The sequence below is a fragment of the Chiloscyllium plagiosum genome, unplaced genomic scaffold (assembly GCF_037043375.1).
Source record: "Chiloscyllium plagiosum isolate Xiang-an unplaced genomic scaffold, Cpla_swu_hap1 HiC_scaffold_52, whole genome shotgun sequence".
Taxonomy (NCBI): Eukaryota; Metazoa; Chordata; class Chondrichthyes; order Orectolobiformes; family Hemiscylliidae; genus Chiloscyllium; species Chiloscyllium plagiosum.
In genome coordinates, this window is record NW_028270190.1 from 9776398 (window position 1) to 9793357 (window position 16960).

Consider the following 16960-nt stretch of genomic DNA (forward strand, 5'->3'; position numbering starts at 1 on the left):
TTTTCTGAAAATTTGAAATGTCTTGAAACGGACACGCTCTCTGGCACTATTTTACACCTTGACACGAATAGTGGTGTTAGGCTTGTGCAGACGCTATCACTTTTTGAGAACCTGATAGTATTTGAGGATCCGAAATTGATGAAGAACATGTCAGAGTTTAATGGTGAACATGGAACTAAAAGTCATGTTGGCTTTTACGACGTCTTAGATTCAGACTGCAATGTTTGTCAGCCTTGTCAGGCCCCTAGTATCCCAAACGCAGCAAGTACTCAAGTCTGCTGCCCAATGTACTGGCCGTTGCAAGTGCCAGATTAGCGGCCATGCAAATTCAGGAAGGCTGGACGGTGCTGGCAACAGCATGGTCATGTACTCTGCCAATTCTAATAGTAATTCGTATTCAAGGACGACCAATCTTTAATTTACCTCCCATAATGTCGCTCTTCATTGACACTTTCCAATAGTAATTCTCTGTTCCCATTTACAGAGTATCACACAGTGGCATGAGGACTCTACTGCTGGTTCTCGGTTTGATGTGTAAGTTCCTGAACATTCATTCAAGCTTCACTCTGTTTAATTGTTTTAATCACACATAAACATAACCTATCGTGCATTTGTGATCGTATTAAAATACCTTTTGTATTTTCAGTGCTGATAGGAGTTAATCTTACGGAAGAAAAGAAACAATTATGTAATATACTGAATGGGCACTACTCTGTCAAATTGTCTCCCTTGTTATTAACTATTAGCATAAAATTTATAATTATTTCGGAAAGAGTACTACAGTATCCATGACACTACACTAGACTCCAACGAAATGCTTAAGAAGAACAGGAAGCCAACTGGCATGTCGTGACTCTGCTGTGTCTCAGAATGTGTCCTTGCCAAGAACCAATTTTCTGCAATCACTTCAAAACCCTTCACCTCACCTGTTCCGATACGCATCCAATTCCATCTTATAGAGCGGATTGCCACTGTCCCCATTAGACTCTTCGGCAAACGTTCCTGATACCAATAGCTGCGGAGAACAATGTATCTGCATTTCAGAATATCATTAATTTACCTGATAGAGGTTTATAAAATTCTGAGGAGCATGGAGAGAATAAATTGACAACGTCTTTTTTCCTGGGTTGGAGGAGTCCACAACGGGAGAGCAGAGGCTTAGAGTGAGCGGGGAAAGGGACCTAAGGGGCAGCTTTTCACACAGGGGGCGGTACGTGTATGTAAATAGCAGCCAGAGGAAGTAGTGGAATCTGGTGCAATTGCAATTGCAAAATTTAAAAGGTATTTGGATGTGTATATGAGTAGGAATTGTTTGTGCTGGGTAGGAATATGTGCTGGGAAATGGGACTAGATTGGGTTGGGGTAACTGGTCAACATCGACGGGTTGGACCGGAGGGTCTGTTTCCGTGCTGTAATCTATATGACTCAATGACTCAAGCAACTGATTAGACTTTTAGATTAGTTTAGTTACAGTGTGCAAACAGGCCCTTCGGCCCAACAAGTCCACACTGACCCGCCGAAGCGTAACCCACCCAGACCCATTCGCCTACATTTACCTCACACTACGGGCAATTCACCTAACCTGCACATTTTTGGATTGTGGGAGGAAACCGGTGCACCCGGAGGAAACCCACGCAGACACAGGGAGAATGTGCAAACTCCACACAAGGAGTCGCCTGAGGCGGGAATTGAACCCGGGTGTCAGGCGCTGTGAAGCAGCAGTGCTAACTACTGTGCGACCGTGCCTCCCACTTCTTTCTTGATTTCAACATTTCTGTCAATACGATCACTTTCTCTCGTAATCGACACTGTCAAAACCACTCGTGACTTTCAATGTTTTTTTGTTCGAAACTGCACTCAACCTCTACTTCTCAAATGACTACAATTGGAACTTCAGTCGTTCCAGATTACTGTGTCCCTCGTCCCTGCTAATACCAATTATAGTTTTGATGCGTCTGGCAGCTCATGTTGCTATGTCAAATTCACTGTTCTTTACAACATAATATTAAACAGTTTTTTTTTGTGACCCTCAGTCCCAAACAGCAAAATCGCTGATCCATGTGTGAACCACACAGTCTTGGATCCGACCAGGAGGAGCATTAAATTGGGTCTAAAAGAATGCTTACACCGAGATGAGTGTGGTAACAATCTCCAACAGGGATGGTACAGCTTTAATAGGTAAAGAGTGAGTTTTCTTGGAACGTTAGTATAATTGTAAAAGGCGGGGTGATGGCTCACTGTTTGCACTGACAATGGTTTCATTGTCCTAGGCACCAGTGTAAAGCTATGAGGGAATTGGTGGGAGTGAAACAAAAACATCTGTAATTCCGGAATACTAAACTTATCTCCCTCATTGTTGAAACTGAAAACATCATGTTTCGCAAAGAGAGAAACATAAATGTATTTTAGGGAAGGACTCGTGATATTTTTATAAAATTAAAAGCAAACTCGTTCATAATCATGTGTAAATCTTTTAAACATTTATCATACCACAATTGAAATGCAGCACACATTTCCTGTCTCCATAGCCATCAGTTGATTTACAGAAAGAGCACAGTCCACAGTTTGGTGCTCCGCATTAGGAGCACATCATTTTGTTTTGGTCATGATGTTATTCTGGTTATGCAAACGAGGGGCACCTACTCTGGTATTCACGGTCTTTCATTAATTTACACGAAGAGAACTGTGTTCTCTTTGAAAGTGATTCAACCAAGCATTAATGAGACAATCGCTGTGAGGGTTAATCATGAATCTAATGGAGAATTCTGAACAGACTCCTCTATCAAGAGAATAATTTGAATGTTCAGCTCACGACCACAGGGACGGGTATTGACTTCAACTTTTGTTACGTGTTTAATGGAATAAAGATCGTAAAACACTTGAGGATAAACCAGGATAGTTTAATGTTGATGAGAGGATATCTATAGGTCATGCTTGAAAGTTCGTGTATGTGTGAATAATTGAAAATAAAACAGTAGATAGAATGTCCACTTTCTACACAGTAAATCCTCCGTACAATCTTGCAAATACCTGAACCTGAGCCAAGGGCTAACAGTATATATTCGGGCTGGAGGGAAATATTTCATTCAGAGTGCATGTTTTCGAAAGGGGCACAGATTGTGGAAGTCTCGGACATTTTACCAGTCAGGTAATATATGTGATCAGATCAGGAGCTGACTCTGTAATTTTTATTTCAGTTCTGGTGAATGGATGATTCCAGAGAATGCTGTCCCAATTGATCACTGCTGCACAAGGAGTACAGGCTGGTTAAATGGTATAACCACCTATTTATCTACCATATTTAATTCTCCATTACGCACTGTTCATTTTATCTTTTAATCATTTCCGATTAAAACAAAATGAATTGCAGGTCGCCATCCTTCCGTGAGTGATGGGGAGGTAACCAGGACTATCTGTTTTAATTGGAATAATAATAACTGCTCCTCTAGGCAAGACATCATCATCAAGAAATGTTCCACATTCTTTGTGTATGAGTTGAAGCCGACACAATTCTGTAATGCTGGATATTGTGCAGGTACGTCATAAGTAATTTCCCACCCACAGTGTGGTTCTGAGATTTCACACGAGTCCGTTAGAATGTTACAAGCACCCCTTATTCGGTAAGCAAAAATGAGATGAGATACTATGTGGTCCTGTCCCTAATTTCTGGAAAACATAAGTGCTCTCCATGTCACTCACTCTCTACCTCCATGGGAGCGTACAGAATACAGAAGAGACCAAGTGTCCGGTTGTGAGTTCGCTCGCTGAGCTGGTGGGTCTACATATACTGGGTGGAAAATCTGCTGGCGCTATTCGGATGGGGTTAAACTAACTCACCAGGAAAATGGGAACCTGAGGTGTAGTTCCAATGCACAGAAGGATGAGAGTAGGGAGGACATGGACACGATTTCGTGGTCACAGGAATGGGCTGGCAGGGAGCAAATTGGTTTGAAGTGAGTCTTCTTCAAAGCCAGAAGTATCCGAAATAAGGTCGGTGAGCTTGCAGCATGGATAGGTCCCTGGGACTTCAATGCTGTGGCTATTCGTGGATAGAGCAGGGGGAGGAATGGATGTTGTAGGTTCCAGGGTTTAGATCTTCCATTCAGAACAGGGAAGGAGGTAAAATAGGGTGTGTGGGAAGTGTGGCCTTGTTCGTCAAGACAAGTATAATGGTAGTCGAAAGAACTTCTAACGAGGACTCGTCTATTGAGAGAGCATGGGCTGTGGTGAGAAACAAGAGAAGAGAGGTTACACTGCTGGGAGGTTATTTATAGGCCTCCGCAGATTTCCAGGGATTAGATTAGATTCCCTACAGTGTGGAAACAGGCACTTCGGCCGAACCACTCCACACCGACCCTCAGAAGAGTAACCCAGAAAGACCCATTCCTCTCTGATAATTGACCTAACACTTTGGGGCAAGTTAGCATTGCAACTTCACCTGACCTCCACATCTTTGTACTGTGGGAGGAAATCTGAGCACCCGGAGGAAACCCACGCAGACACAGGTAAAATCCGCAAACTCCACTCAGACAGTCACCCGAGGCTGTAATTGAACCTGGGATCCTGGTGCTGGGAGGCAGCAGTGTTAACCACTGAGCCACCGTGCCGCACCTAATATGGAGGAGAGTATCGGCAAAACGATTCTGGGTAAAAATGAAATGTACAGCGTGGTCATTATGGGGGGCTTTAAATCCCACAGCATTCATGATAAATGCTATATTTCGAGGATGCTGGATGGATTAGTTTTCGTACAATGTGTGCAGGCAAGTTTCCTGACACAGTATGTCGAAGGGTCGATAAGAGTGACGGCAACAGTGGGTCTAATACTTGGTAATGAACCAGGCCAGGTGTTTGATTTAGTATCAGGTAAGTACTTTGGAATGCGACCATAATTCGGTTTCGATTAGTTCAGAGACGAAGATGGATAGAGCATGCCACAGGCATGAGATACAGATTGAGGAAGGGCAATTATAATACGATTCGGCAAGACGTCGGATGCAAAGAAAGCGGTAGCAAAATACCGGGATAGAGGTATTCGAAATGTGGAGCTGCTTTAGGGAACAGATATTGCATTTCCTTGATACATATATCCCAGCCAGGCACGGGCGAAGTGATAACATAAGGTAACTGCGGTTTACTAAAGAAATTGCATCGCTTGTTAAGCGGAAGAAGGAGGCTTATGTGACCATGAGGCGACATGGTTCAGGTGAGACGAAGGAGAGTTGTAAACTTGCTAGGTAGGATTTAAAGAGAGAGTTCAGAAGATCAAAGAGAAGACATGAGCAGTCTTTAGGAGGCAAAATAAAGGAGAACAATGAAGCTTTCTATAATTTTGTGAGGAAGAAAAGGATGACTAGAATCGTGATCGCGCCATTCAAAGATAGAAGTGGGAAATTGTGTGTGGGCTCTGTCGAGATCGGATTGCAGGTCGTCAACATGGTTTCATCAAAGACAGGTCAAGTCTCACCGACCTCATTGAGTTTTTTGAGAAGTTAACCAAGCATGTCGATGAGGGTAGGGCAGTTGACATGGTATACATGGACCTGAGGAAAGCTTTTGATAAGTTTCCACATGCTAGGCAGTTGGAGACAATGCAGGGTATGGAATTGAGATTAATTTAGCAGTTTTGATTGGAAATTGCCTTTCTGCAAGAAAGCAGCAATTGGTGGTTGATGGAAAATATTCAGACTGGCGTCAGCTTCCTAATGGTGTGCCACAACAATCTGTTTTAGGACCACTGCTGTTTGTAGTTTTTATAATAGACTTGGATGCAGGGGTAGGTGAATGTGTTAGTAAATTTGCAGATGACTTTAATGTCGTTGGAGTAGTGGATAGTTTGGAATAATGTTGCAGGTTTCAGGACGACTTGCATGAACTGCAGAATTGGGCTAAGAGGTGACGAATGGAGTACAATGTTGATAAATGTGAATAGATTCACTTTGAGAAGAATAACAGGAAGACCGAATACTGGGTCAATGGAAAGATTCTTGGCAGTGTGGATGTGCAGATGGATCTTGGAGTCCATGTACATAGTTCACTGAAAATTTTCAACCAGGTTGTGCTGTTAAGAAGGCATGCATTATGGTATGTTTCATCGGTAGAGGGATTGTGTTCCGGAGCCGTAATGTCAAGCTGCAATTATGCAAAACACAAGTGTGGCCGCACTTGGAATATTGTGTAGAGTTCTGGTCCCCCCATTGCAGGAAGGATGTGGAAACATTGGAAAAGATGCAGAGGAGATTTACCAGGATGTTGCGTAGTCTGGCGGGAAGGCCTTATGAGGAAAGGCTGAGAGACTTTAATTGTATTCTCATTGGAAAGGAAAAGGCCAAGAGGGGATTTGATAGAGGCATACAAGACGATCAAAGGATTAGAATGGGGTGACATGAAAGTCTTTTATTCCAGTGATGATGCCATCAACTTGAACGAGGGGCCATAGCTACAAATTGATGCGTGATAAATTTAAGACGGAAGTCAGAGGCAATTTCTTCACTCACAGAGTGTTAACGGCATGGAATGCCCTGCCTGCCAATGTAGTTAACTCACCAACATTAGTGAGATTCAAACATAACTCTAAGCACATGGATGATGATGGGGTAGTGTCGGGATGGGCTTAGACTAGTTCATAGTTTGGCGCAACATCGAGGGCCGAATGGCCTGTTCTGCACTCCATTGATCGATGTTCTGTGTTTTATTATTTTTTTCTCAGACGTTTCGTCAAATGTGAGCCTCCGTTCAACTAATGGTGTTCTGTACCAATTTCTGTTTATTTTCTTGGTCTGTTAGGTGGGTGACATAACTATTGTTTCTTTTTTCTCAGAGGTTGGTAAATGGGGTCGAAATCGATGTGTTTATTGGTGGAGTTCCTGTTTGAATGCCAGGCCTTTAGGAAATCCCGTGCCTGTCTTTGTTTCGTCTGTCCGAAAATAGATGTGCTGTCACAATCAAAGTGGTGTCCTTCTTCGTCTGTGTGTAAGGATCGTTGTGATAGCTGATCATGAATCTTGATACCTCGTTGGTGTTCGTTTATTCTGATGGCTATTTTCCTGCTTGTTTGTCCGATTCAGCGTTGGTAGCCCACAAATCTACCAATGGAATGAAACTGCTACTGATGAACCTAAAGGACACTTTACGACCAAAACCCTAATTCGAATGTCATTTACAAAATGCCCTGCAAGGGCTACATCAAACACTACACCCTACAGCCAGGAAGAAATCTAGCCTCCTGGATACACAAACACCTACTAGTCATTAAAAGACATTATCATCTATAACTAGTATCTTAACACACGGAGAAAGAAATACACGACATCAATATCACATCCATCCTCGGACAGCCAAATGTAAACACGCACGTGAATTCTGCGATCCCTGGCATTCAAACCGAAACTCCATCAATAAGCACATCTGTAGTAATCCTATTTACCAACCTCTTCGGAAAGAACCGGAAATGATATCACCCACTTTAACAGACCAAGACACGTAAAGAAAAAGCAGGACAGAAGACAGTGCTTCAACAGAGGCTCACTGATTATGTTAAGCCGCGTGGTAAAGAACCAGCTGGTCACAAACCTACCATCGCAGGGTGCAAACTGCAACCTGAACTTCAACTTGATATACAAAAAGTCCCAAAAATCACAAAGTCCAAGTGTAATTCTGAGCAGTTCAGATGAACATCTGAGATAGAGTAGAACTTGGCGGATGCTGAAGTGAGGAAAAATGAATGGGCAGACTGATAGGAGAAGGATGTGTAACTCATCCAAGTGTGAAAGAGTGCGTGATGGTCGAGCGGTAAAATGCGCCAGCCCAGTGTGATGTTGTTAAAGACGGGAGTAGAATAAAGCGCGTGACGGGAGTGGGATGTTGTAAATGCAAGGAATAGAATATAGACCCCGAATGAAGGGTAATGCTTTTACTGACGGTAACAGAATACTGTGCATGATTGGACTGGGACTTTGTTACTGATGGGAATATAACACAGTGTCTGAAGATGGTGGGATGTTGTGACTGGCATGGGAGGAGTGATGAAGTGAGTGACTGAAGGAAGTGAGATTGAATTTTGGAGGAGAATTTGATGTGATGACCGACAAGGTTAGAATACCGTGATTAAGGTGAATGGAATTCAGTAAATCAGACAGCAGGATGTCGTGACTGAGCGGGTACGACCTCATGACTGGTGGAAGTGGGAGTTAGTGTCTTAACTGAGTCGAAATCGTGAACTGGGAACTGAGAAGTCATATTTGACAAAAATGGGATTTCGTGAGTAATTTAATGACTGAGGTGATCGGGATGAAGTGAAAGAGTGAGTTGAATGGAATGATGCAGGAGAGAAAACACAGAGTTATAGATTCCAGTCCGACCGCAGAGGTAATTTGAATAATGGCATATCACCACCTTGATAATTCTCCAGTCCTCCAAATAAACCCGTAGTCTTGAATATTATGACACTTCAAATGCTGGTTCACTGCATTTTACCAGTTGATAGGTTGATGAGCAGAAAGACTCCCAGCCAATGTATTTCAAATCCCAATATTGCTTCTGTCCATATGCTTTAACTCCAAAAATCTCCTCAGCCTTTACTTTGCACTTGACAGTTGCTTCATTTGTTTCATTAGTTTCTATGAAGGGAAAGAGGTTGTCTTTTTTTCAGCTTGTCGATGCCCTTTCTTATCTCAACCACGCTGTCACGACCAATTCAGCACCTTCCTCTCCAAAGGGGATAACTCCAGCGTATCCAAACTTTCTATATCGCTCTATTCAAGGCACCTTTGTGGAAAATATTCTGTGCACCGACTCCAGAGCAATCAAATCTTTCTATCGTGCATTGACCAGTCTGCTCACAGTACTCCAACAGTGACTGAAACACAGTCATTTGCATCTGAAATCTTATCTCCCTGCATTTATGAGCGAAAGAGCACCTGGGAAATGGAATTAACCAATGTGCTTCTTTAATTATCTCGTCAACCTGTCTTGACACATTCAGCAATCTGGGTCCACATACTGCAAGACACTTCTTTTCTTCTTTGATTCCGAATGTCCAATCATTCATTAAGTTGTGACATGTATTCTTCCTTCTTGTAAATTGTACCATCACACATATGTCAGTTTTACATTTCATCTGGCACACAACCGTCTACCTGGCAAAGTATTTGTATCCATGTGTCACTGAATAACGTGTTCCTCAATGTACTTAATTGGCCAATCTTTGTATCAGCATAATTTAATAAAGGTCCTCAGTGCTCACACATTCAAATTTGAAGCTACAAATCTATTTAACTTAAAAATATGAAAAATAAGTGAACCAGCAATGATCACTGTGGGACGCACTGCTGTCAATTCAATAACAGACCATCTTTCTCCCATCATTCTGAAAATCGTGGAACCTACTTGTTAAATTTGCCGCTTTTTTACATTTTTACCGAAGTTTCCCATGTTGGATCTTCTGAAGTTATTGTAGAAATTATTATAAATTATATAAAATGCCAAACATTTTGTTACCTAGTAGAAATATTCCAGTAAGCTTTTTTTATAACATCTCCCTTTGCCAAAGAGGCAGTGAATACCCTTTCAATGTTTGGTTCGCCAAATGAAAACTCATTTTATGCTTCACTTGTTCTTTCTTCAAAAGCCTTCCCAATAATTACATGAGGGTTACTGGTCAATTGCTCCCTAGTATTTGTTTACGAGATTATTGTCGAAAGGAAGTTTTGGCGTTAGTCGTTCTCGAATCTTCTTTCATCCTCTCTACGACACGATCTCAACTGGAAAATTTGGCTCAGGCAATTCGAATTACTTCCTGAGCAACCCTATTGTTAAAAAACTGAATATTTGACCACTGTAAAAAAATTTTAAAAGTCCTCCCATACCACCTCGCCTCTTAACATAAATTCCGACATTTTGTGCTTGTATTGTCCTCCTGGTGAAAGAAAAGACACCTGTAAAGTAATGTTTCAGCGTTTTGCCAATGTGCTTCAGTTAAAGCAACAATTGCCACCTTCGTCCACCAATTCCTTACACCGAATTCATTTCCTTTTGATATATTCATAGAATCTGTGTATACTCCCCTTAATGTTAACCGCCAGAGTTATCTTATGCACTTGTTTAGCCCGATTAACTCTTCTTTCTCATCCATCAAACATTTCTCCGTGTCGGCATTGACGTGGTACTGGCAATTTCTTGTCACTTTTATGACACCTGTGCTCTTGTGACGACTTCGGGTTTGGCACTAATCTGATTCTATCGTCCGACCCCACTAAGAGTATTTTATTGAGACACGCAGTGCAAGTATGGAGTGGGTTTATTTGCGAAGTAGATGCATTATCTAACGATTATGTAACCTTTCAAAACAGTTCACGATGAATCACCTGTTAGCTCATATGCCACCATCCTTTCTTCCTATTGCAGAAAGAGTACCAACTCAAACACACAAGGATCTATCGACAACATTTTCGATTGACATTGCCTCGCCTGACTCTTCAGGGTCTGAGACTTCTACTTTGAATTCGTTTACTCTTCCATCCAACCCTACGGAATTTTATAACCTTCAGACTGATGCTGAGCAAGGTGAGGGAATTGTAGGTTATGGAACAAATCAGGGAAAGTATATGAATACCAAGCTGTGTGGCGTGATGACTTGCGAGAAAATGCAGATAATTTCAGTGTCGTTTTGACAAGTTGAATGAGTGTGGAAAACAATACATGATGAAGTCAATAGTAGCTGCAAAAACGCGACGACAGTTTAAAATCAAAATGGCTACATATTGAGACAGTGCAATGTGCAAAAAGATTTGATTGTCCTAGCTGCAAAAGGAAGTCATGCAGGTAAGTCAAGAAGTAAATGAAATGTCGCTTTTCAAAGCAAGTCGTTTTGAATATAGGATCTGGCATGTCTTGCGATAATTGTACATGCCTTAAATGAGAACACGACTGAATATTGTACGCAGTTTCGGTCTACTTAACCGATCAAGAATGGACTTACGATAAAGGCAGTGTCAGTAACTTTACCTGACTGATAGCTTGGATAGCTGACCTAACTAAGAAGTATGAAGTCAGGGTATTGTGTAGCGACTGAGGGAAGTGGGATGCAGTGGCTAAGTGGAGTTAGATGTAATGACTGAGGAGTTTGGAATGTATTAACTGAGGTGCATAGAATGTAATGGTTCTCAGTAGTTACCATGAGAATGATAAATTACTGGAGAGCCTGATTGACCGATTAAGTTTATACTGACAATGGTAATAATACCAACTTCGCAAGTCCAACTTTGCCGCAATCGACCGATAGTCTTTAATCGTATGTTACTTTGAATGCTCATCCAAGTACTTTCAAAGTTTCGTGACGTTTCCCACCAGTACTATTATCGCTGACAGTTCAATCAAAACCCAAACACATCTAGCGAAAACGATATTCTTTCAACATCCTGTAAGCTTTCTGCCTTTCACTTCAATACTTTTCCCTTGATATGGATATTTCTACGAAGAGAAACAGCGGCTTTCATTTCACCATGTTCATGCCTGTGCTTATCTTGTCTACCAGTCTGGGATCCCCATTCAAACTTTCACGCTCAAAACAAAAAACGATATGCATAACCTCTTCATAGCTTCATCCAAGGCAACCTCCTGACAAACATTCTTTTGACCCTTTCCAGTGCAACCACATCTTCCGACAGTGTGATGACCAAAACTGCAACAGTAGTTCAGCAATGAACTGAGCAAAACTTTCTGTAGATTCAAATTGACCACCATGTTGTTTTCACACTGGAATGCCTCAAAACGACAAGAATCCAATGCTGCTTGTCAACTACCCGGTTGAATTCTCCTGCCAGATTCATGTATCTCTGATCAAGGGCAGTAACATGACTTTTCTCCTCTCAGAACTGAAAATGTGTTGCTGGAAAAGCGCAGCAGGTTAGGCAGCATCCAAGGAACATGGGAATCGACGTTTCGGGCATAAGCCTTTCTTCAGGAATGCTTTTCTCCTTTTCCCCTCTCTGAAACCAAGCCTTGGTTGTTGCTTCGTCACATTTATCAGGTTAAGGATGTCACCTGACAAAATCCATTCATCTAATATATATATATATAAATATATTTAATGTCACCTACTTGGCGAAGCTTTGTATGCTGTGGTTCTGTTCGCCGAGCTGGAAGTTTTTGTTGCAAACGTTTCGTCCCCTGTCGAGGTGACATCCTCAGTGCTTGGGAGCCTCCTGTGAAGCCCTTCTGTGGTGTTTCCTCCGGCATTTATAGTGGCCTGTCCCTGCCGCTTCCGGTTGTGTGGGACAACACTACCATTATAGGGCAAGCAAAACAAAGAACAGCCAGGGAATTCCTAGAAGCATGGCAATCATCCACAAACTCCATCAACAAACACATAGACCTGGACCCAATATACCGGCCACTACAGCGGATAGCTGAAACTGACAACCGGAAGCGGCAGGGACAGGCCATTATAAATGCCGGAGGAAACACCACAGAAGCGCTTCACAGGAGGCTCCCAAGCACTGAGGATGTCACCTAGACAGGGGACGAAACGTTTGCAACATAAACTTCCAGCTCGGCGAACAGAACCACAGCAACGAGCACCCGAGCTACAAATCTTCTCACAAACTTTAAGCTTTGTATAACCTGCAATCTTATTTAGCATGCCCGTGTGACTACACTCCGAAATTCGCATCTGCAGATCAAAGTTGTTTGTGAACATCTCAAAGATTAAGTGACCCAACAATGATAACAGTGGTACCCACTGATACCTGTTCCACACACTGGCCTTTAGCATGACCAACTGCTATGTCTGTGGGTATTTTTATTTAAATCAGGATTGCCAAATTCCGCTGCATCCTTTGCAATTTTAACTTCATGCGTTTTGGCTTGGAGTTGTGTCAAATTTATTTCCGAAATACTGATTAATTGATAGCCTGCCAAACACTTGAACACTTCTTCAAAATAATTAACAAGCCTTCTGAGCCATGACCTCCAGGTAAAAAAGCAATGCGGACTTAGCTGATCAAATATTGTGTCTCATTTAATACTCTTCCAGTGTGTGCCCACTAGACACAAACTGATCCTTTTTTAGGGACTGATCGTTCCATGGTTATCACTTCATCTTGATTTACTTGCCGAATATCTTTGGTTAACCAGAAAGTTGTTCACAAGTGTTTTCTCATGTCGATTATTTGCTCCTTAATTGTTTTCTTGAACATCCACCAAACTTACCGGGGTCTAGCAATTGAGGTTGCGTCCTGGAAATCATTGACTCACTTGTATTATCTGTATTCGTGTGATGACTCCTGTTACCTCAGTGCTATGTATACAGTTATTTTACCACCATTGACGATCAAAAATATTAAGTGGGGCATACATTGCAGGGTGGAGCAGTTATTGTAGAACCTTCAAACTGGTTCACGAAGCTTCGTCTTTAATGCCAAACACCACCTTCAGTCCTTCCTTTTGAAATCCTCTGCATTTGGGTCTTCCTATCTACATTTATTTCCCTCCACCTGTGTCTCCCTAACTCCATGTGTCATTTATTGATCACTCTGATCACGAAGCGAAGGTGAAACGGGAAGTCTGGAATTGCGTAAGCATGGAAATAAATTGCTTGTGAAATAGAATCAATGAGCAGCAGGCCATTAGAAGCATAGAGTGAAGCATGGTAATTGAGGGAAGAGAGAGAGCAGATAAGAATAGTGAACTGAAGGCAGAATAGCAAAAAAACAGATGTGCAGATAGAACAAACAATTACGAGCAAGACAAAAGGGAATCCAATCTGGTAGGGACATTTTATAAATCAATACTATATCCTGTCCAGAACTACATGTGTGTGTAATTTGTTTGATGTCGTAAATATTGCATTTAGGTTCTCCGCATCAATGGGTTCATGTGATGATCACTTCGGATGCAGAGATTAACAACAAAAAGGCGAAGAAAATCACGCTGAAGACGGTAAGAGATTCCACTATACAAAGAGGGCAGACGCAAATTACCCACATCCATTGCCACCCAACGAGTTCTACCATCACCCTCGCCCCCGCAACTGCATATAATAACTGTTTTGTGGAGGAGCTAAGCAATGATAAACCTCTCATATTTTCTGCTTGCATCACACGGACAAAAGATCGAGAGGAAAGCTGAATGACCATCTTATGATTTTTGCTTCTTCGCTTCCTTTCATGTTATGATTTCTCCATCAAATTTTGTCTTCTATTACTGTCCTATTATATATCACTCTCGCCCCCCCCCCACCATGTTTCTCCCCTTTCACTGGTGTTACCGAAATGATGCCATCGCCTCTCGTTCTTTTCTCCTCTCCTTGTCCCTGTCTCTCATTCCAGCCCACTTTGTGTGTTTCTCAATTTGCGCCATTCCCCTCCCTGCTCCTGTCTCCATTTGACAATATCTTTTGACTCTGCTTCGTCTCCTAATCTCAGTGTAAACATCTTGTTTTTCATTGTGCATTAAAGCTTCAGGAAATGGTCAATGAGCGAGCCCGGAGGAATGTGGAATTAGTCCAGGAGGAGGGACACTGTGTGGCTGTGGTCGCTTCAGGACCTGAAGGAAACTGAGTGTGGTCATGAGGCCCAAACACCCAGGCATCGCCTTGCCATAATGATCACTGGATTGCTGCAACCGAATTGGCCTTCACACTTCTGACATAACCAAAGCAAACCATTAGCAGTTAGTTCTGCTGTTGAATAGAAACGTGCTTCCTTTATAGTGGCAACGAATTTGCTTTATATTGCACTTTTCCCCACCGTATGCTACATTTAAGCATAGATGGCCCTTTTAACAAACGGCGAACAACAAGTGCAGGGCCCTCGACCCTTCCAGCCTGCTCAAATGATCCAATGTGATCCCCGATCTGATTTTAACCTCAGCGCCCAATTCAAAGATAGTCTTTCATCCACTCAGTATTCAGTGATCATTCAACAAAAAAATTCTATTGCCTGCATTCGCTGAATTTTGAGGAAGGGAGACCCCGAAAACTCACCGAAGTATAACAGAACAACTGGAACATTTCTCATTTCTGTCTTAAATGGATGACCCATTTTTAAAAGAAAAATCTTGATGGATCCCATTGGTTACACAAGAGGGAAAATTATGTCCGGCTCCACCCATTAAATTAGATCTTATATGCTTTGAATATGTCACGTGTAGTTTAGCCAGCCACAATCATATTGAGTGGCGGAGCAGGCTCTCAGGTCAGAGCCTCTACTATTGTTCTTTGGTTGCAACTTAGCTATACGCGGAAGGCAGCTGTCTGACAGCAGGAAATACACAACACAAAGAATAACCTTTTCCCCTTTGGTACACTGGCCAGACAGAAAAAAAATGCGGTAATCAATACCGAATATCAGGGGTTTTGTGCTCGGTGGTTTTTGCAAGGGGCGAATTTGGCAGTATGCGCGTTCTCAATTCAAAAACCCGGTTAACTGACTTTCTATGAAATACTTTGGTAAATCTACGTCAAATTCGTTAGACTATGGGTGGGCTTGCTACTTCTGGCACATGGGATCAACATTTTCAGGATAGCTGGTGAGAAATTTTGGCTTTCAGTATTCTATGTGATTCCGTAATGAAGTCTTTCAAGATTTATCCCTGTTACAATCCGGAATGTTGACATTCGCTCATGATTTTGGCCTCCTCAATAGCCAGTTTTGAATTTGCAATTTGCAGTTGCACAATGCGTTCACCAGGTAGACAGTTAAATAGTTTGAATGGATGTTCCAGTTCCCTCCGACAGTCTAAATAGCTGCAAGCTAGTTGAATTAGCCATGCTAAATTGCCGATAGTATTCAGGGCTTTGTAGGTTCGGTGCAATGGTCACTGAAATGCAGGTTTACAGGAATGAGGTATGGAGTTGAGAGTGAACGTGATGCTCTTTGGAAGGTGAATGTGGCCTTGTTGGGCCGAATGGTCTGCTTCTACATTGTCGTTAATCTACGATTCAGTTCTACGATTCAGAATTGTCCATACAACTTTACTTTCTGTAAATAATTTTTGTCTGCTTGATACTTTGCAGACGTGCTTTCAGATGCTCCCCACCTGCATTTAAATACTCCACTTACCTTTCAAACACGAGTTGCAAAATTTCGACTCTATTATTTCGAACTGTCTGCTTCGACTTTCAGTTAGAATAAAGGCCGTGAGAATTTGTCATAAAATAACTGATGAGGTGATGTCAAGCTAATCAGAGAATTTATAACTGCAAAACAAAGGGATGGATCTGAAAAGTATCCACAAATGAAATCACGTAGGTAAATGTCAAAAAATCTAGAAACAGAAACCACATTGCACGGAATGCATTACAGATTTCGATAGCAGCTCGGGAGAAACCAAAGAACAGATCTGTACACAAATTTGAGGCAATTGGAAAAGCAACATTGTTTTGAAAGTCTTGGATTTCTAACTGCCAACATTTAATTTGGTAGTCTTAGCGAGATTGGTCTCCAACGAGAGGAAATGTTAAGATGTATGCGTTTTCCTTGTTTATTCTCCCTTATAGAAAAGAAATGTTAATTTAAAGATGCCTTCATTCGATATTTTTCTCTTCTTTCATCTCTTCTCTCATAAGTTCATAACTTCATAAGCGATAGGAGCAGAAAGGGGCCATTCTGTGATAGCAGATATGCTATTCACCCTTACTTTCCTGCCTTCTCTCTATATTTCTTCAACCCGTTACCAAGTAAAAAGCCATGTAACTCATCCTTAAATTTGCTAATTGTCACTGCGTCCACTGTACTTTGGTGTATCGAATTACTCAGATTTGGAAGAAGGATTTTTTCCACAATAAATGCACAATTCCTCTGACGCTTTAAGTTGCTTTGTAAACCTCGATTCTCATTTACCATCCACCATTTGCCCCGCATGTACAGTCCACCATCCAGATGGTTTCCGAGTTGTCATATTTTACCAGTAAAGTGTGTATGAACCATCGCAATCCTCTACCACAGATAGCACGGCATGG

The 16960-nt window shown here is 41.9% G+C and overlaps 1 protein-coding gene across 1 annotated transcript; it reads left to right on the forward strand.

The window, feature by feature from the left end:
- The first annotated feature begins 486 nt into the window (after positions 1-486).
- On the forward strand, positions 487-16794 carry LOC148134787 (oncoprotein-induced transcript 3 protein-like). The gene is made up of 7 exons (XM_087985327.1): positions 487-534; positions 2034-2178; positions 3198-3274; positions 3371-3535; positions 10405-10563; positions 13853-13938; positions 14457-16794. The coding sequence occupies exons 1-7, from the start codon at positions 501-503 to the stop codon at positions 14556-14558; spliced, it is 768 nt and encodes a 255-aa protein (XP_087841453.1). The 5' UTR covers positions 487-500; the 3' UTR covers positions 14559-16794.
- The last annotated feature ends 166 nt before the right edge of the window (positions 16795-16960 follow it).